Source organism: Miniopterus natalensis, chromosome 3 (assembly GCF_054644295.1).
Source record: "Miniopterus natalensis isolate mMinNat1 chromosome 3, mMinNat1.hap1, whole genome shotgun sequence".
NCBI classification, from domain to species: Eukaryota; Metazoa; Chordata; class Mammalia; order Chiroptera; family Miniopteridae; genus Miniopterus; species Miniopterus natalensis.
Genome location: NC_142083.1, coordinates 43,500,640 through 43,516,707, shown reverse-complemented (window position 1 = coordinate 43,516,707; position 16,068 = coordinate 43,500,640). Strand labels below are relative to the sequence as shown.

The 16,068-nt window shown below is 36.7% G+C and overlaps 1 protein-coding gene across 1 annotated transcript in view; it reads left to right on the top strand.

Annotated features, from left to right (window-relative positions):
* Positions 1 to 16,068, top strand: part of EDIL3 (EGF like and discoidin domains 3) — a 357,017-nt gene that overhangs the window by 195,699 nt on the left and 145,250 nt on the right. Inside the window, exon 5 of the mRNA XM_016210330.2 lies at positions 9,121 to 9,234. Within this exon, the coding sequence (XP_016065816.1) occupies positions 9,121 to 9,234 (114 nt within the window). The remainder of the gene's footprint in view (positions 1 to 9,120; positions 9,235 to 16,068) is intronic.

Genomic DNA, 16,068 nt, shown 5'->3' with positions numbered 1-16,068 from the left:
AGATGAATTGGGAGTATTAATCTTTTATAGTGGTGGTATAGTGCCCTGGCGAATAGCTTCTTGAGAAAAATTATCTGAGTTTTAATTTCATTTTTACCACCTGTGTGACTCTGGGCAAATTTTTTAAATTTTCAATTCCCTCATCTGTAAAATAGTATGATAACAGTAACTAGCTCAGAGGGTGTGATGTTATATATAAAAACTTAAAAGAATGTTCGGCACATATAATGTACACGTGGGTGGAGGTGCTAATTGTTGTCATCAGTTATCATCCCAAAATGCTGTTTGTCCATACTTGTATTATTGAAGTAAACTCTAAGGATTATGCACCAATTTTCAGAATGCAAGCAATAGATTTTAGTTTGAGCAAAAGCCTGAGGAAGACTCCTTTGTCAATAATTATTTTCACTCTAAGTAATTTTCCTTGGGGTCTGCTGAAAATAAAAAATGAAAAACATGACCATATGCTGAAAATTAAAGTGCCTATATAAAAGGCAAGAAAGAAAATATAGAGAAATCACATCCTAGTTAACAATTCAAGTGGGATTCCCAGGTAAAATACAGAATATCCAGGTAAAATTGAATTTCAGATAAACTATTTTTGTATTAGTATGAGAAAAATATTGCATATGTATCATGTATTTTTATTTGCTAAGTATGCCAACCCTAAATATTAGAAAATCTGTATGCATTTCAAACTAAGCTAAATGTTTAAAGATACATGGCTATAATCATATTATGTGGTCTGAGTGTTATGGATTCAACATAATTTATTCTTGTGATGTCTTGAATTATTTCCCCAAAAAGTTACCAGTAATGAAATTCTAGGTATGTGGATGAGCTTTCTAAAAAACAGATCTGTTCAATTCTATGCTCCTTTTCACATTTCTCGAATTCTCTATTCACTCCCCAGTAAACAAGGACTAAAGTGCACACTCCTTAACTTGATTTGTAAGGCCATAAAAATCTGCTTCCAGACTACCTACTAACCACCATCCTTAGTAGTTCTACACACAATCCTTGTGAGTATCCAGACATTTAAAAGTGCTCAGGTTTCTCTGAAAACATTCCTTCCCATTTTAACACGTCTAAAAGCTAATCCTTTAAGCACCAATTGAATATTACTTCTGTAAGTAATCTTCCACATCTCCTCTAGGCAAGCCACTGCTTCTTCTGTGATCACAGCATATCTTGTATAAAGTGGTATATAGGGCATAATTCACTATATTTTATTACAATTATTTCTTTCCTGAATAGAATTATAGAAAGTGAGATCTATTAGAACAGGAACTATCCCTATTTACTGACCTATCCAATCATATATTTTGGAGCCTAATTCATAGAATGTGCTTATCAAATTTTATTGAGTGAGTGAGTGAGTGAGTGAAGGCAGTCATATGAACCATAGCTATTCTTCCCATGTGAATGTCAATTCCCTCTCACGTAGCCAGTTGTGGGTCTGATGACTCAGTATAAAAAAAGTTCTAAATAATTGATCATTAATATTGATCACTAAAAATAGAGAGATATGCAAGTGAATTAATTTAACATGCTGATGACAATATAGAGTGGTTAATTTTGGATAAAGTATTATGAATATGCAAATATATAAAATGATAACATACCACATAGTAAAAGTAGGAAACCAGAAAATATATGACTCACTCTCAGATCTGCAGAATAATGATATGTATATTAATTCAGAGAAATAACTTTATAGACTAAATTATTTATAGCTCCAGATAACTCAGAAGTATTTTTCCCAGGCTGAAAGACTTCTCTAAAACTCAAAATTTTCTAGCCTGCTAGACTGATTTAGTTATTGATAATGGAGTTCCTTTGAGAAACTGCATTTGTCTCCCTAGTAGAGCTTTTTACACTTTACATTGTATCTGATTATTTCCTTGTCCATTTACTGTAAGAGCCTTGAGAAAAGTAAGGGACCATGACCTATTAATCTCTGCATCCTTAGCACCTAGCACAGAAACTAAGGGAAGAAGGATGGATGGATGGATGGATGGATGGATGGATGGATGGATGGATGGATGGAGGATAGGCTTCAAACACAGAGTTTCTACTCAGTGTTCATCAACCCTAGTTACTGTTAGAATCACCTGGACTACTGTTTAAATAATATCACTGCCTTCATTCCATCTAAGTCCATTTAGATCGGAATCTTTGGTGTGGGTTCTTTGCATTGTTGTTATGTGCCGTTGAATCAGCTCCAACTCCTGGTGACCTTATGAACGAGTGATGTCCACAATTTCCTGCCCTCCATAGCCCAGCTCAGCTCCTATAGACTCATGTGGATGGCTTCTTTGATGGACTTGATACAGCTCATATTCGGTCTTCCTCTTTTCCTGCTGCCTTCTATTTCCCCCAGCATTATTGCCTTCTCATGATGTGCCTTGAAGTAAGACAGCTTTAGTTTTGTCATTTTTGCCTCCAGCAATGTTTCAGACTTAATTTGATTTAGGATCCATTTGTTCACCTTTCTGGTGGTTCATGGTATCCATAGAACTCTACTTCAATACCATATTTCAAGTGAATCAATTTTTTTCCAGTCAGTCATTGGTATGGTTTTAAAGTTCTAACTTTTGAAAGAAGCATTTTTTTAACTCCATTTTTTTTTAATAGCACCCATTTAATAGTAGACTGTTATACCTGTCCCAATCAAGGGACTCACTGTAGTTTTACAGGTAATGATTCCCCAGGTCTCTAATTCCAGTTCTTTCTTACCAATGAACAAATATGTATTGCAGCTACGATACTGCATGTCCCTGAGATAATGTCCTTTGAGATGGTTTGCTTTTTGGTTAAAATTTTCACCAGAGACATCAGTTCTTTTTGGCTTCTATTGTATGTTTTTCATATAGCTTTTATTTATAAAATTTTAAGGCCTAAATATTTGAGTTAAAACACAATCCTGATTGTCTCCTCCCCAACCCTTATTCTATTTCCTCTGGCTTTAGCTTTATAAGTACCTTGGAATAGCTATCTTGTTTTACTGACCAAATATCAGATTAAGACAAATAAGGCCTTATAGGAATAATTTTATATAGAAACATCCTAGAGAACTGGGCTCTGTCTCAATTTTTTGTCTCAAAAGATTTTTGCATCTAAATTGAGATGGTAAAATAAATGTTAGGATGAAAGATAGAGGTGGGAAGAGAGTATGATCTCTGTTAGAAAGTTGTGATGGATGAATACCTCTTGGATTTGTTTTTTAGTGCTGTTGTTCTTCATCAATGAGGTTATCTGTAAATTATTATAAAAAGTTTGCATGAGATATGTTCTGATTAAAGAATGCTGATTTTAATTTGCTACTTTAAAATGAATTACTAGTAATTCATAACAGAATGCCAGATCAAAAAGGAGTTCAAGCTCACGAGATTAAAATATACTGAACTGGTCCCAGAAACGATTGGGAAATCCTGTCGATAATTCTACTTATGACATCACTAAGTTCAATATCTCAATGGGAGAGCAGAATTCCTAGAAATTTGTCATAATTTGTTCAGCCTTAAAAGAGAAAATGAAAAACCATGGGCTTTAGATAAGAACAAAAGTAAACGATCAAATTTTAAAAGGCAGTCACTCACAGGAGGTCTGGAGAATATTTAATAGCTAATGGATAGCCTAGGGAAGATGTGTTGTTAAAAATCAAATATAGCAGGCTCTTGAAAAAGCTCTTGCTGGCTAATTAACAGTCAATAACAATATTGCAGGGAGGAAAGACAGCCCAAGGGAAAGGTATCAGGAAGTAGAGAAATTATTTCTTTACAAAGGAAAAAAAAGGCTTTGTCATGGTGTTCTTTTAATATTAAAAAAATGAGGCTGCTCAGCCTGAGAAGCAGTTGTCCCTTCTTGATGCTCATGGGGCCTGGGTGTACTTAGGGATGAAAAGGAAATAGGTTCATGATTGAATTAGTGGAGTCCTTGTCTCCAATAAGGAGGAGATTAGGTAGGTTTCTGTCCCAAGAAGGGTTGGATGTCCTGGTCTAAATGGTTGGCAGTATTCAAAATATTCTAAGCCAATATCTTTATGAGATCCTGATTTCAATTTCTTTGGATCTACACCCAGAAGTTGGATTGCTGGATCATATGGTGGTTCTATTTTTAATTTTAGAGGAAACATCCATACTATTTTACAGAACATTACTCACAATTGCCAAGATATGGAAACAACCTAAGTGTCCATTAGTAAATGAATGGATAAAGAAGATGTGATGCACACACACACACACACGCACACACACACACACACACACACACACACACTGGAATATTATTCAGCCATGAGAAAGATGGGAATTCTGTTTTTGTGACAACTTGGATAGACCTTGAGGGCATTAGGCTACATGAACTCAGAGAAAGACAAAGTGAGTATGTGGAATCTAAGGAAGACAAACTCAGAGAAATAGAGCGGTTTACCACGGGTGGGTAGGAATGACGAAAGATTGGTCAAAGGGTACAGACTTCCAGGTGTAAGATTAGCAGGTTTGGGGTTCTAGCGTCCAGGATGGTGATTATAGCTAACAATATCATATACCTGAATGTTTCTAAGAGCATAGATCATAAATACCCTCACCACAAAAAAGAAATGGAAACTATTGGACCAATTATTTGTTAGCAAAAACTCAAGGCAAAGAGGGTAGACTACAAACACACCTTTAACAGTCTGTAGAAAATGGGCCAAGTGCGACATAGTGATAAAGATAAAGGGTGTAACTTATACATATACAGCGAGTAAATCTGTGTAGCTCATTTACAACAGAACAAAGGGCATAGGAATCCTCGTGGAATCCCTCTTTGGTTCAAAGAAATTCATACCGTTGTGACCATCTATCTACTCTCTCATCTCTTCCTCTCTGGTCTTTCTTCTTCCTTCACCACTCCTTTTCCCCACCCTCCAAGAAAAGGTGTGCCTGCCTGTACATCTGGAAATCCAGATTTAGCTCATTAAGGTGTCTCAGTCAGACTAGACTGTGGGCAGCGAAGTTTTATGTGTTGAGAGGGAGGAATCAGGACTCAGCTGGTGTATTGATGATCAAGCCCAATTTTCAATGAGGTTGTTTTTTTAAAAACAGTTCTTATTAGACAATCATAGGAGCTAAGACCTAAAAAAAATTATAGCCATTATTATTATAAATGAACTCTAAATATGACCAAATATTAAAATTTCTATTTTATTTCAGAACTGCTGTGTCAAGTTCTTCTTAGTTTTAAAAATAATCTCATATAGTCTAGTATATTTATACTAGATGTGAACATTTTTCTGGAAATGATAATGCCTTAATCTGTGAAAAAGAGAAATATATGTGATTTATTACAAAGATGTTTAATTTTCATTTCATTACATTATGTTCTGTGAACATTTATATCTAGTCTTTAATTAAACATGATTTATTCAAATTGAGATCTGTTTCCACTTAGATTGCTTGCAGTGTTAATCACAGTGCAAATAGCCTTCACCACTGAAATAATCCCTATATTTTACTAATGTATAACCACTTCCGTGTAATTTGCATCTTTTCTCTAAGCCTACATGTTACCAAATATGTACATATGTAGAAATGTTTTACTTATTTTGCTACTATAGTAAAGAACATAGCTCACTTAAAATAACACTTGTGTTTTATGAATTTAGATTTAAGGTAGTTCTTTAAGTTAAAAAAAAATTGAAAAATGCCCAAACAATAAAAGGTCTTTCTTTATCACAAATTGAGTATGGCTATAAGCATTTTCGCTTCAACAATGCAATTCCAACTTATCTTACCTTATGCTAATGTCTAAGTAAAGGTGTAATTGCTTCTTCGTTGGTGGTGGTGGTGATGGTGTTTAGAATCAGATGTTCCTAATTATAACTTCCTTTGTTGCCCATTGTATATCTGTCCTGAAGAACAGGCAGAAGGTTTAAAGGTTGATTAGTCTCCATTAGATTCATATTAACATGTATAAACACAATTTATGGTATAAAGGTGTGGAAGGTGCAGGGAAGCTAAGCGCAGGGTGCCTGCATATTCTTAATGTAGGTGTTTTAACTCTTGATTGCTCTCAGTCATGCGCTGTGAAAACTTCCTTCTATTAACATTTCAGCGCAGCAAGAGCGGGGTTTGATTTTACTCATGATACAGTTCAATCTTAAAATGAGAAAATACTTAGAGCTTTTTACCTGAGAATTAAACTGTATATTGTGCCCTGGCCGGTGTAGCTCAGTTGGTTGGAGTGCTGTCCCGTGCACCTAAGGATTTGGGTCAAATTCCTGGTCAAGGCACATACCTAGGTTGCAGGCTCAGTCCCCATTCTGGGTACGTACAGGAGGCACCTGGTCAGTGCTTTTCTCTCACATCATGTTTCTCTCTCTTTTTCCCTTTCTTTCTCTCTAAAATCATTTTATAAAAACAATATATCCCAAGTGAGGATTAAAAAACATACATGTATTTATATACATACATACAATGTATATAGATATATATACGTGTATATATGTTGTACCCATTAACATCAAATCTTGTGTGGTCTCCATCCTGCCTTCCTGAACTCATTTTTTAAGCCCATCCCACCTATGGTTTGACTAGGCCTTTCTACAGTACAAGGGTGCAGGGAGCACCCTCCCATCCATTCTAGGTCTTCAAAGTAGAAAGATCAAGGCCAGTTTCCTCAGCTGGCTGTAAAGGTCCCTCATCATCTGCTCCCTGGCTGCTCCTCAGATGGGGTCACCAGCACCCCTCTTCCGCTTCTCTGCTCCGGGTAGACTGGGCTGTGCCTGTGCCCGCGCACACACTAGACCTTTCTCTCACAGTTGGGACTCATCCTGGTTCCCTGCTGGGAAATACACCATCTCTATCCTGTCCTTGTTTAGTTAGTTATCCCCTAACTGAACCTCTCCTTCAAGTCCAAGATCAAGTTCTATTTTCCTTGACGTGCTCTTCAGGTATCCATGCTCAGTTTCTCCTGTATCAGCATATAAAAGAATAACTTTTCATCCCTAACTTACAAAATAAAGTAAGGGACTCTAAGACATGAAGGTTTAAGTTATTAGTCATTAACCTATTCTCATCAGAAACAAATTTTAGTAGATATGATCAAGGGAAAGACATATCAGGCATGTTCCAAAGTTGCCAAACATTGCCATTACTCTACATTGAGCCTGCAAAAAATTAATAGCAAGAGACTCTTGTGCCACTTCCAAAATTTAATGAAAATTAAAGACTAAGTGAAATTTTGACATGACTAAAAAGTTAAATATTACATCAGATAAGCAAATAAATGACTCCTTCCTTCCTTTCTTTTTTTTTTTTTTATTTCTGGAGAGTTTTAGTGTTAAATATTTGGGATTCTATTGTATTTAATAGGACACAGCTATTTTGAAAGACTATCAGATTCTGGTTTTATTTTATTATTTGATGACATAACATGCTCAAGTTATTTCTATTCTTTCTGAACACAGTCTCATGAATTTTTTAAAAAAATATATCTTTATTGATTTCAGAGAGAGGAAGGGAGAGGGAGAGAGAGAGATAGAAGCATCAAGGATGAGAGAGTCATTGATCGAGCCCTCACCCCGGGCATGTGCCCTGACCGGGAATTGAACTGCAATCTCCTGGATCCTAGGTCGACACTCAACCGCTGAGCCACGCTTGGGCAGGCTCATGAATTGTTTTGACTCAACCAGAAACCAAAAAGGATGGTTTTTTTCAGAGTAAGTCATCACCTGCCTGAGGAAATTTAGACCAAAATCTGTACAGTAAACTTAGAATGAGAGGTGGACCAACTTTGCTTCCAGGAGGAAATACTATTTAGAAGAAAATGGTAAAACAAACAAAAAGAAGGGCAAATAGAGATGTTTCTAGTATTTTACCCTTGCTTGGTTTTGAGGGGGTAATTTAATGATCATATATATTGCTTTAAGTACTATGAAAACCCAGGACTTCAGAAATACCTATTGATACATTATAGTGTATCAGAAGGCACAATACACATCTGAAATAAAAAATAAAAAAATTACATTGTCTGCACCACTATTTCTAATCTTTTGTTGGAAACATCAGGAAACATTTATTGGTCACTAGTGGCCACCAGATGATGTGTGGCATTTACAGAGGTAAAAAGAACAGTCAAGGCAGGCGCTGAATCTGCAAGTTCATAGTCTTAAGTGAAAGGGTAAAAGGCGTGTGAGTAGACAATTCCTAAGTAACTTCACTTAGGTCTGTAAGAAGGTTGGAAAAAGAAAAGACTTGTGGGCAGAGGAGCTCACTGGAGCAGATGATAGGAAGAGAAAGCAATGGAGCAGCGTGTGTCCTCCGACGACTTCACTGGCTCCCGCAGAGCCCAGTGTGGGGCTGCGCTTAGAGGGAATGATTTGTAAATATTAGTGACTGATATTTGGCTGAATTAGTCATTTCTTTTTCATTTAAAATGATACTAGTCATCCCTGTTGTACAAAATTAGCATGGAAATTAGTACAATTTGCTGAATGTTTTATATTTCCAATGATTTTGCATCAGGTATAATAGTGGTATATCAAGGGCAAGTCCCGTTAGTTAGCCTAACTTTAGAAACTCTTGAGTGAGATCAGGAAGTGATCATCATTTACATTTATTATACTTTGCATGTAACGAGCTTTAGCTTTTAACTCTAATTTGCTCCTCATCGGATTCATCAAAGGCAAACTATTTAGAAACTAAAACATCTCTGGCAGTTAGAATTTTAATGAATTAAGATGAAATGAGACAGTGTTAATTGGCAGTTGTTGCTGCAGGGGAGGTTTCTAGATCTTGTAAGTGATATCAATTCATCCCTCTATCAGTTAAATTTGTTTGATTTAAATCTAAGGGTACACTGACTATTTCCCCACACTATTCATATTTATTTTCTGATTGGAGAGTAGTTTAGTTCTGTTGGCCTTTCATTTAGATTCTCAATTCCATTTGTACTTGATTTATTTTGATTGTTAGTAAATTTAAGCAGCGTTTGTATTCTTGAATCATGATTAACATACACAAAAACTAATAGCATTACTTAGACTTTGCTGTGTTTGTAATGCCCAAAACCTCCCATAACTAATCACTGTTTTTACCAACACTTCACTTCCTGTTTTTTTTCTGTTTTCCTTAGACATAAATGAATGTGAAGCTGAGCCTTGCAAAAATGGTGGAATATGTACAGACCTTGTTGCTAACTATTCCTGTGAGTGCCCAGGTGAATTCATGGGAAGAAACTGTCAATACAGTAAGTATTCATATGTATGTATATATAAAGTTTTATTTGTATAGACTGGCTTTGTTATGGAATCTGAGCTGACATCAATATAGCTTACTTCCAGAATTCATAATTTATTGAAATGGCAGATTTAATATTTGTTGCTATAATATTATGAATGTACATGTATTCTCCAGGATAGGTCTCAATGCATGACAGGCACAGGAGTGGTCACTTTGTGGTCTGAAAGTAGGGCAACAGCTCCTCAGACCCCAAGTGCATCTCTCTCATGAATCCCATTTTGGCTTTTGAGTATGTGTATGGCCTAAATTTTCACCAGAGTGGTTACTCTGGTTTTAACAATGCATTCAGCGCACTCTAGCCAGATGGCCTCTATCACAGGTAAAAGGTAGAGATAAAGGAGGATTCATGTTGAGTTGGCCAACACATTAGTAGGGATTTTACATACAATTTTTCTTCTTAGAAGCTGAGACCCTAGCTCTTTGAGTGACCTTAAGAAGTAGTGTCTGAAGTTGTAGACAATCTCCCGTCCTGGGAAAGGAGACCTAGGATTTGGAGTTGTTAATATGCCTTTGCGCCCCCCTGGCCCATATACTGACCAGGGAGCAGCTAGACACTAAGTTGCTCACCTACATGTTGAAAATGAAAGGAGACCTGGATGTGAGCTAGACATTGACGCCAACAGCTAAAGCTTATCCACCTTCCCATCAGAGACTTTTGCTGAGGTCACCACATCTGAAAAGACCCTTAAAGAAGAAAGAACCTGATTGATTATGGAAGGATATATTGAAATAGACTTTGAATTTAATTGCTCCCAGTCTGTGCCTAATGTCTTTTAGTGTTTTGATACTGTGTTTCATGATATGCCTTGTTTTTCTTTGGCTTGGTTTTATATTTATATAACAGTTATATTTAAATGCAGTCTTCTCTTTGAACATGAATGTGAGAGTGAGGCATTTCCCTTAACCTGTCATGCTCTGACATCCTTCCACGTCCTCTCTTCACCTCTGCCCCCCAACAAAAGGAACACTTGTGGCGCACTTGTAAGAGTTTGTAATAAATCAGGAGTCTTGTTCTCTGTGTTGTCTGGGCTTCTAGGGAGATGGTTCTGCCTTTGTCTGTGGCTTCATAGAATTTTAAAAATTGAGGCTAAGAAAGCACATTCTGCCACAGTGATGATTTAGTTCTACACATTGAGAACTCAGAGCATTCACTCATGGCAGTGCACCTAGAAGCACCGGCAGGCTACAGGGAGTGCCAGCTCTAAGCTGACCAAGGTTAGGATCTTCAGAGTTGACACGACATAGATTATAACAAATGTGCCAGCTTCTGCTCTTTAGTGAGACTGATACATTTTTTCTGGGCTTCGTATCATATCCCACAGGGACACCATTGGGTCGGCTTCTGCCTGCAATAATGGCAGAGAAGCCGTTTGTTTAGGCAGCTATTTCAGGAGGAAGAGGGAAGGAAAAGTGACAGAAACTAACTCTGGGCGGGTCAGAGGACGCCCGTACTGAGACACTGTTATCATTGTGTTCAAATCCAGCTGCCTTCAGTCTAATCTTGGGCTTCTGCACTCATATTGCTTCACTTGTCCCACTTCTTTCTTATTTCTACTGATGGATGCATTAAGTTCTGGTTGGTTTTAAGGTGAAATCATTCTCAACAGCCCCCAAAATTATAAATAATGGCAGGTATTGCAAAGGAATACAATTGACTCATACACTAAAGTATCTATATAAAAATAGTAAACTATAAAACACAATAAATTAGGAAATATTTACAATACTCATGGAAGGCAAATATAACTTATCCTAATTTATTATCTGTCCCAGTTTAATAAAATTAAATACAACAGAAAAAAAACCCCAGCAAGAACGTAAATAGAGCCTTCTCACAAAAAAGTAGTTTCATATTTATCATATTATAGTGTGTCTTTATTCTTCTTCTACATATTTTTTTATTAAAAAATAAACTTATAGTACCTTTATGATCTAAAAATAATAAGTGTGTTGTAAATGACTATTTAACGAGAGCACTAGATACACTAGATATGTGAAGAGCCCACTGGATGGCCGGGCACCTCCGCCCTTCGCGTTGCCCAGGTGCGGGCTGGAAGGTGGGCCGCAGAAGCAGGTGGCAGTGTCGATGAACATGAAACTTTAAAGAGAAAATGGAAGAGAGAAGGGAAGGGAGGGAGAGCCCTTAAACCAGGGCTTCATCCTAACTAACCGTGAGGCTGCCTGGAAGCTCCAACACACACACACACACACACACACACACACACACACACACACACACACACACCTGGAAGCTCCAACACACACACACACACACACACACACACACACACCTGGAAGCTCCAACACACACACACACACGCACGCACGCGCGCGCACACACACACACACACACACACCTGGAAGCTCCAACACACACACACACACACACACACACCTGGAAGCTCCAACACACACACACACACACACACACACACCTGGAAGCTCCAACACACACACACACACACACGCACGCACGCACGCGCGCGCACACACACACACACACACCTGGAAGCTCCAACACACACACACACACACACACACACCTGGAAGCTCCAACACACACACACACACACACACACACACCTGGAAGCTCCAACACACACACACACACACACACGCACGCGCGCGCGCGCACACACACACACACACACACCTGGAAGCTCCAACACACACACACACACACACACGCACGCGCGCGCGCGCACACACACACACACACACACCTGGAAGCTCCAACACACACACACACACACACCTGGAAGCTCCAACACACACACACACACACACACACACCTGGAAGCTCCAACACACACACACACACACACACACACACACACACACAGTTTCACTCCCTAAGGAATTTGTCTTATGGGGAGAAAATTGTAAGGCGAGGGAGGTGACAAACAGGATTTTTTACAGACATGAAAGTTCCCACTGGACAGTTTTACTTAAGAGAAGTCCTTCCCTCCTTCTGCCTGCGCATCACCTCGCAGCCCAGAGCCTTCTCCCGGTTGCTGACCTCAGACAGTGAGAATCACAGTCCGCTCCCTGTTGCTGTTCCCTGCAGGGCCGCCTGGGCTTGCGCCCTCCTCTCACCTCACCTCCTAGACTCCGACTTTCTTACGCACTGCTCCTGCCACCGCAGGCCCTGGAACACCTGGTGCATTCTTGCCCCGGAGCGTTTCCTTTTCCACCTCCTTTTTTTCTATAGTATTTGTTATGAATCCTCCTGTACTTCCTTCTGGTCCTTGAATAAAAGACAGCTCTTCAGTGAGGCTCTCCCTGCCTCTCCACCTCCCTACCCCACGCTCCAAGGCGCACACTCACCCCCTTCTCTGCTGTAGTGTTTCTCCTTAGTGTTAACCACTAACATATATTTTTACTTTTAAATATTGTTTACTGACTAATTCTCCAATGAAATATATACCCCACGAGGGAGAGACTTTGCTGTTCTAATCACAACTGCCTACATTGACCTGGCAAACAATAAGTGCTCAACAAATATTTGCTAAATGAATGAAGGAACCTAGCACTCTGAGTTCTATAAGGGATGATACCTGACTTTTCAGTGTCTTCAGTTACTATCAAGTTAGTTTTCACCAGACTGTCTATTTTTAAGCAGTATTATAAAGCTGCTTTTGCCAGTATAATAAAATGTACCGTAGTATATTAGTTGGCGCTCACTTAATGATATTGCAAGTTCCTTTGACTTGATAAAAACTCTTATAATTTTATTTTGTGATGTGGTTATGCAGGTGGATATATAATAAGAGAGGTAAACAGGAATCCTGTTTCTCTCTGTGCCAATTCTGCATGCAGACATCTTGATAATTGATCTTAGATCATGTGTTTATTTCTCATTCATATTAATTCATCAATAGACACATGAATGCAAGATACTTATGTCGAGATTCTACTTGAATACATATTATATAAAAATCTATATGAATTCTTTAGTGTAGTGTATGTCTTTAATTATTACAGCTATTAAGCACTTTCACTATATAAGGAATAAATTTATATTTAGCCCTATCTGTTATGACATGATGCCCAGTTATGTGGAAATAATATTATGCAAACCACTTTTTAAAAAATTTCAATAATAATGTAATTATATCAATGTTAATAACAAACGTTTTAATACTTGGCAAAACAATACCTATAATTTTTACACTAATTATTTAATAATTAAGTTTATAGGTGGGTAAATGCAATAATATTCTCATTTAAAGAATTTCAATTTAGATTTCTAGATAAGGTTCATACAACTTATCATTGACTTTCGTAGATTTCAGGATTTTTTTGGTATTTTTTTTTAATTTATTCATTACAGGGGATCTGATTAAATTTGATTATGTTTTATTTTAATTAAAGTTATTTTCGATTGATATGTGAAAATCATTTAAATGTCCCCATAGTATTTATTATAGTATTACAGCAATTCTTCTAATTAAAGTCTTAATTTATATTTTCTTGTTGCTTTTCAATGATATACACTCCAGTGTTCAGACAGCCCTTTTCATAAACAGCTTGAAAGGAAAATGATGATGAACTGGAATGGAAACCTATTCTCATAAGAACAGATATGCTTTGCCATGTGCATTTAATAGAACATGATGTTTAAACTAAAGTGCGTGCAGTGGAAATTGATAGCACTTTAGTTAACTCATCTAAAAATAACTAGGATTGTTTTCATTTATTGGACTGTGTGGCCCACAGTAGACATCTACAGTTCTCTCCTGAGTGTTTAAGTGTGACATGATTAAATTTCAGAAATGGTACTCAAATTCATTTCCAGTACTGACGCTATTTATGGAAATTAAGATAGTTACCAAGGGATCTCTCATAATGCAACATCCCCAAATTACTATGCTGAAAAGTATTAAGACTTGAACGATTTCAGAGGGTTTTAGTAAAAAATGAAAACGAAAATCTTCAGCTGAGGATAAAGTAATGTTTCTAAATGTCAAAATTATCCAGGTTTTTAAAAATTTAATAAAGTAACCTAGATAATTCTACAACCCTTTCCTTTAAGAATTCTACCTACAAAGTTATAAGAACAAAGGTGATGATACGTGTGAATATATTTTGAAAACTATAAATATTTTCCTATCTTCATCTCTTGAGCAGCTGTGACTCTTTAGGCCTTCATTACAAATGAGCTAATATTTACAAATACACAAACACAGACTATATGTGATATATAAATGTACATTATCAGTGTTCACTGCCAAGTACATTTGTATAAGTGCAGGCTTAGTGAAAATTGCTAAAACATTTGAGAGATAAATAAATTATGTGGTACGTATTTTTCTATGCTCAACACGTAATTACTGCATTTGCAAAGACAAATTTGTAAAATAACTACAAATGCTTAACTATACCTTAATATTTTGCCACCAACTGTCATATGATAATGTTGATGTTAATTTAGACTTTTAGCTTATCATGTGTCAAGCACTGTCCTAAGTACTTTAAATATTAATTCATGTAATCCTCTTAACACTCTTTGTAGAAGGTTTTATTTATCACTGGCTCCATTTTACAGAGAAAACTGTGCTACCGGGTAATGAAATGATTTGCATAGCTCCACATGGCTAGTAAACTGCGGAGCCTGGCATTAACCCAGGCACTGCAGCTGCTTGGCGGGCCTGGCCCGTGGAGGGTGAAAGGAACACTTGATTCCACTGTACGCCTGAAGAACACTTGCACTTGAGAGTAAGAGGAAAGAGCTCAGGCTTTGCATGCAAATAGAACTGGGGTTTAAACTCTGGGCTTTTTCTTTTTGGAACTATATGTCTGAACGAATTATCTGCCCTCTCTGAGCCTCAGATTTATCATCTGCAAATGGAATTAATAATATCATTTGTTTTACAGATGAGCAGACTAAAATGAATCATATATAAAGTACCTAGGAACATACCTAGGTCAATAAATATTGTAAATAAGCAAATAATTGCATAAATAAAAAATAGACAAAAGAATATTTGAGTTATTTGAAAAGCCAATGTTAATGTGCCCCGCCTTATACTTTACTATAAATTCGTACAATTTTAAAATTGTATTATATAGTCAACTTGCTTATTTTTAGTGACTATGTTTGAGAACACCTGTGCAGAAGTCAGCTATAATGCCTTGTATACTATATATTAAAAGTGCATAACTTTAGGAAACACTGTGGTATTGATAAAATTTCTAATAAAGATATATTATTAATCCATCCAAAACCATTATAGGAAATAGGAGTTGCTTTGGTTTTTGAAAAATATGACATCATAACATACTTCTGAACCACAAAGACCTAATATTATTTTTTACCTATCTTTATGTTTGTAATTATTGTAAACTATCGCTGTTATTTGATCAAGTATTTTAATGAATGGTGAACAGAAACTAACCATGGAAAAATTTCAGTATTTTCTTACTCTATATAGGTGGTCAAAGATTATATATAGTCCTATACTATAAAACTGAATTTCTACTCTTCTATATCCAGGTATGACATAGATCTAAAAGCAAAAATATAAAATGATTTTGATATAAAATAAGAAGTATTTATAAGGAAGTCAAAATGAGAATTATTGCACACATAAATTTAATACAAAAATTGGATACATCTAGTATGTTAATGTATTTAATTATGTGATCAAATAAATTAGCCACAAATATTTATTGATTTTTTTTTTCTTAACACAGTTATGTAGAGGGTCTTGAGAACATACATGAATGAATTAATTCATTCACCAAATTACTTCAAAGAGTAGTCACCTTGTACACATGG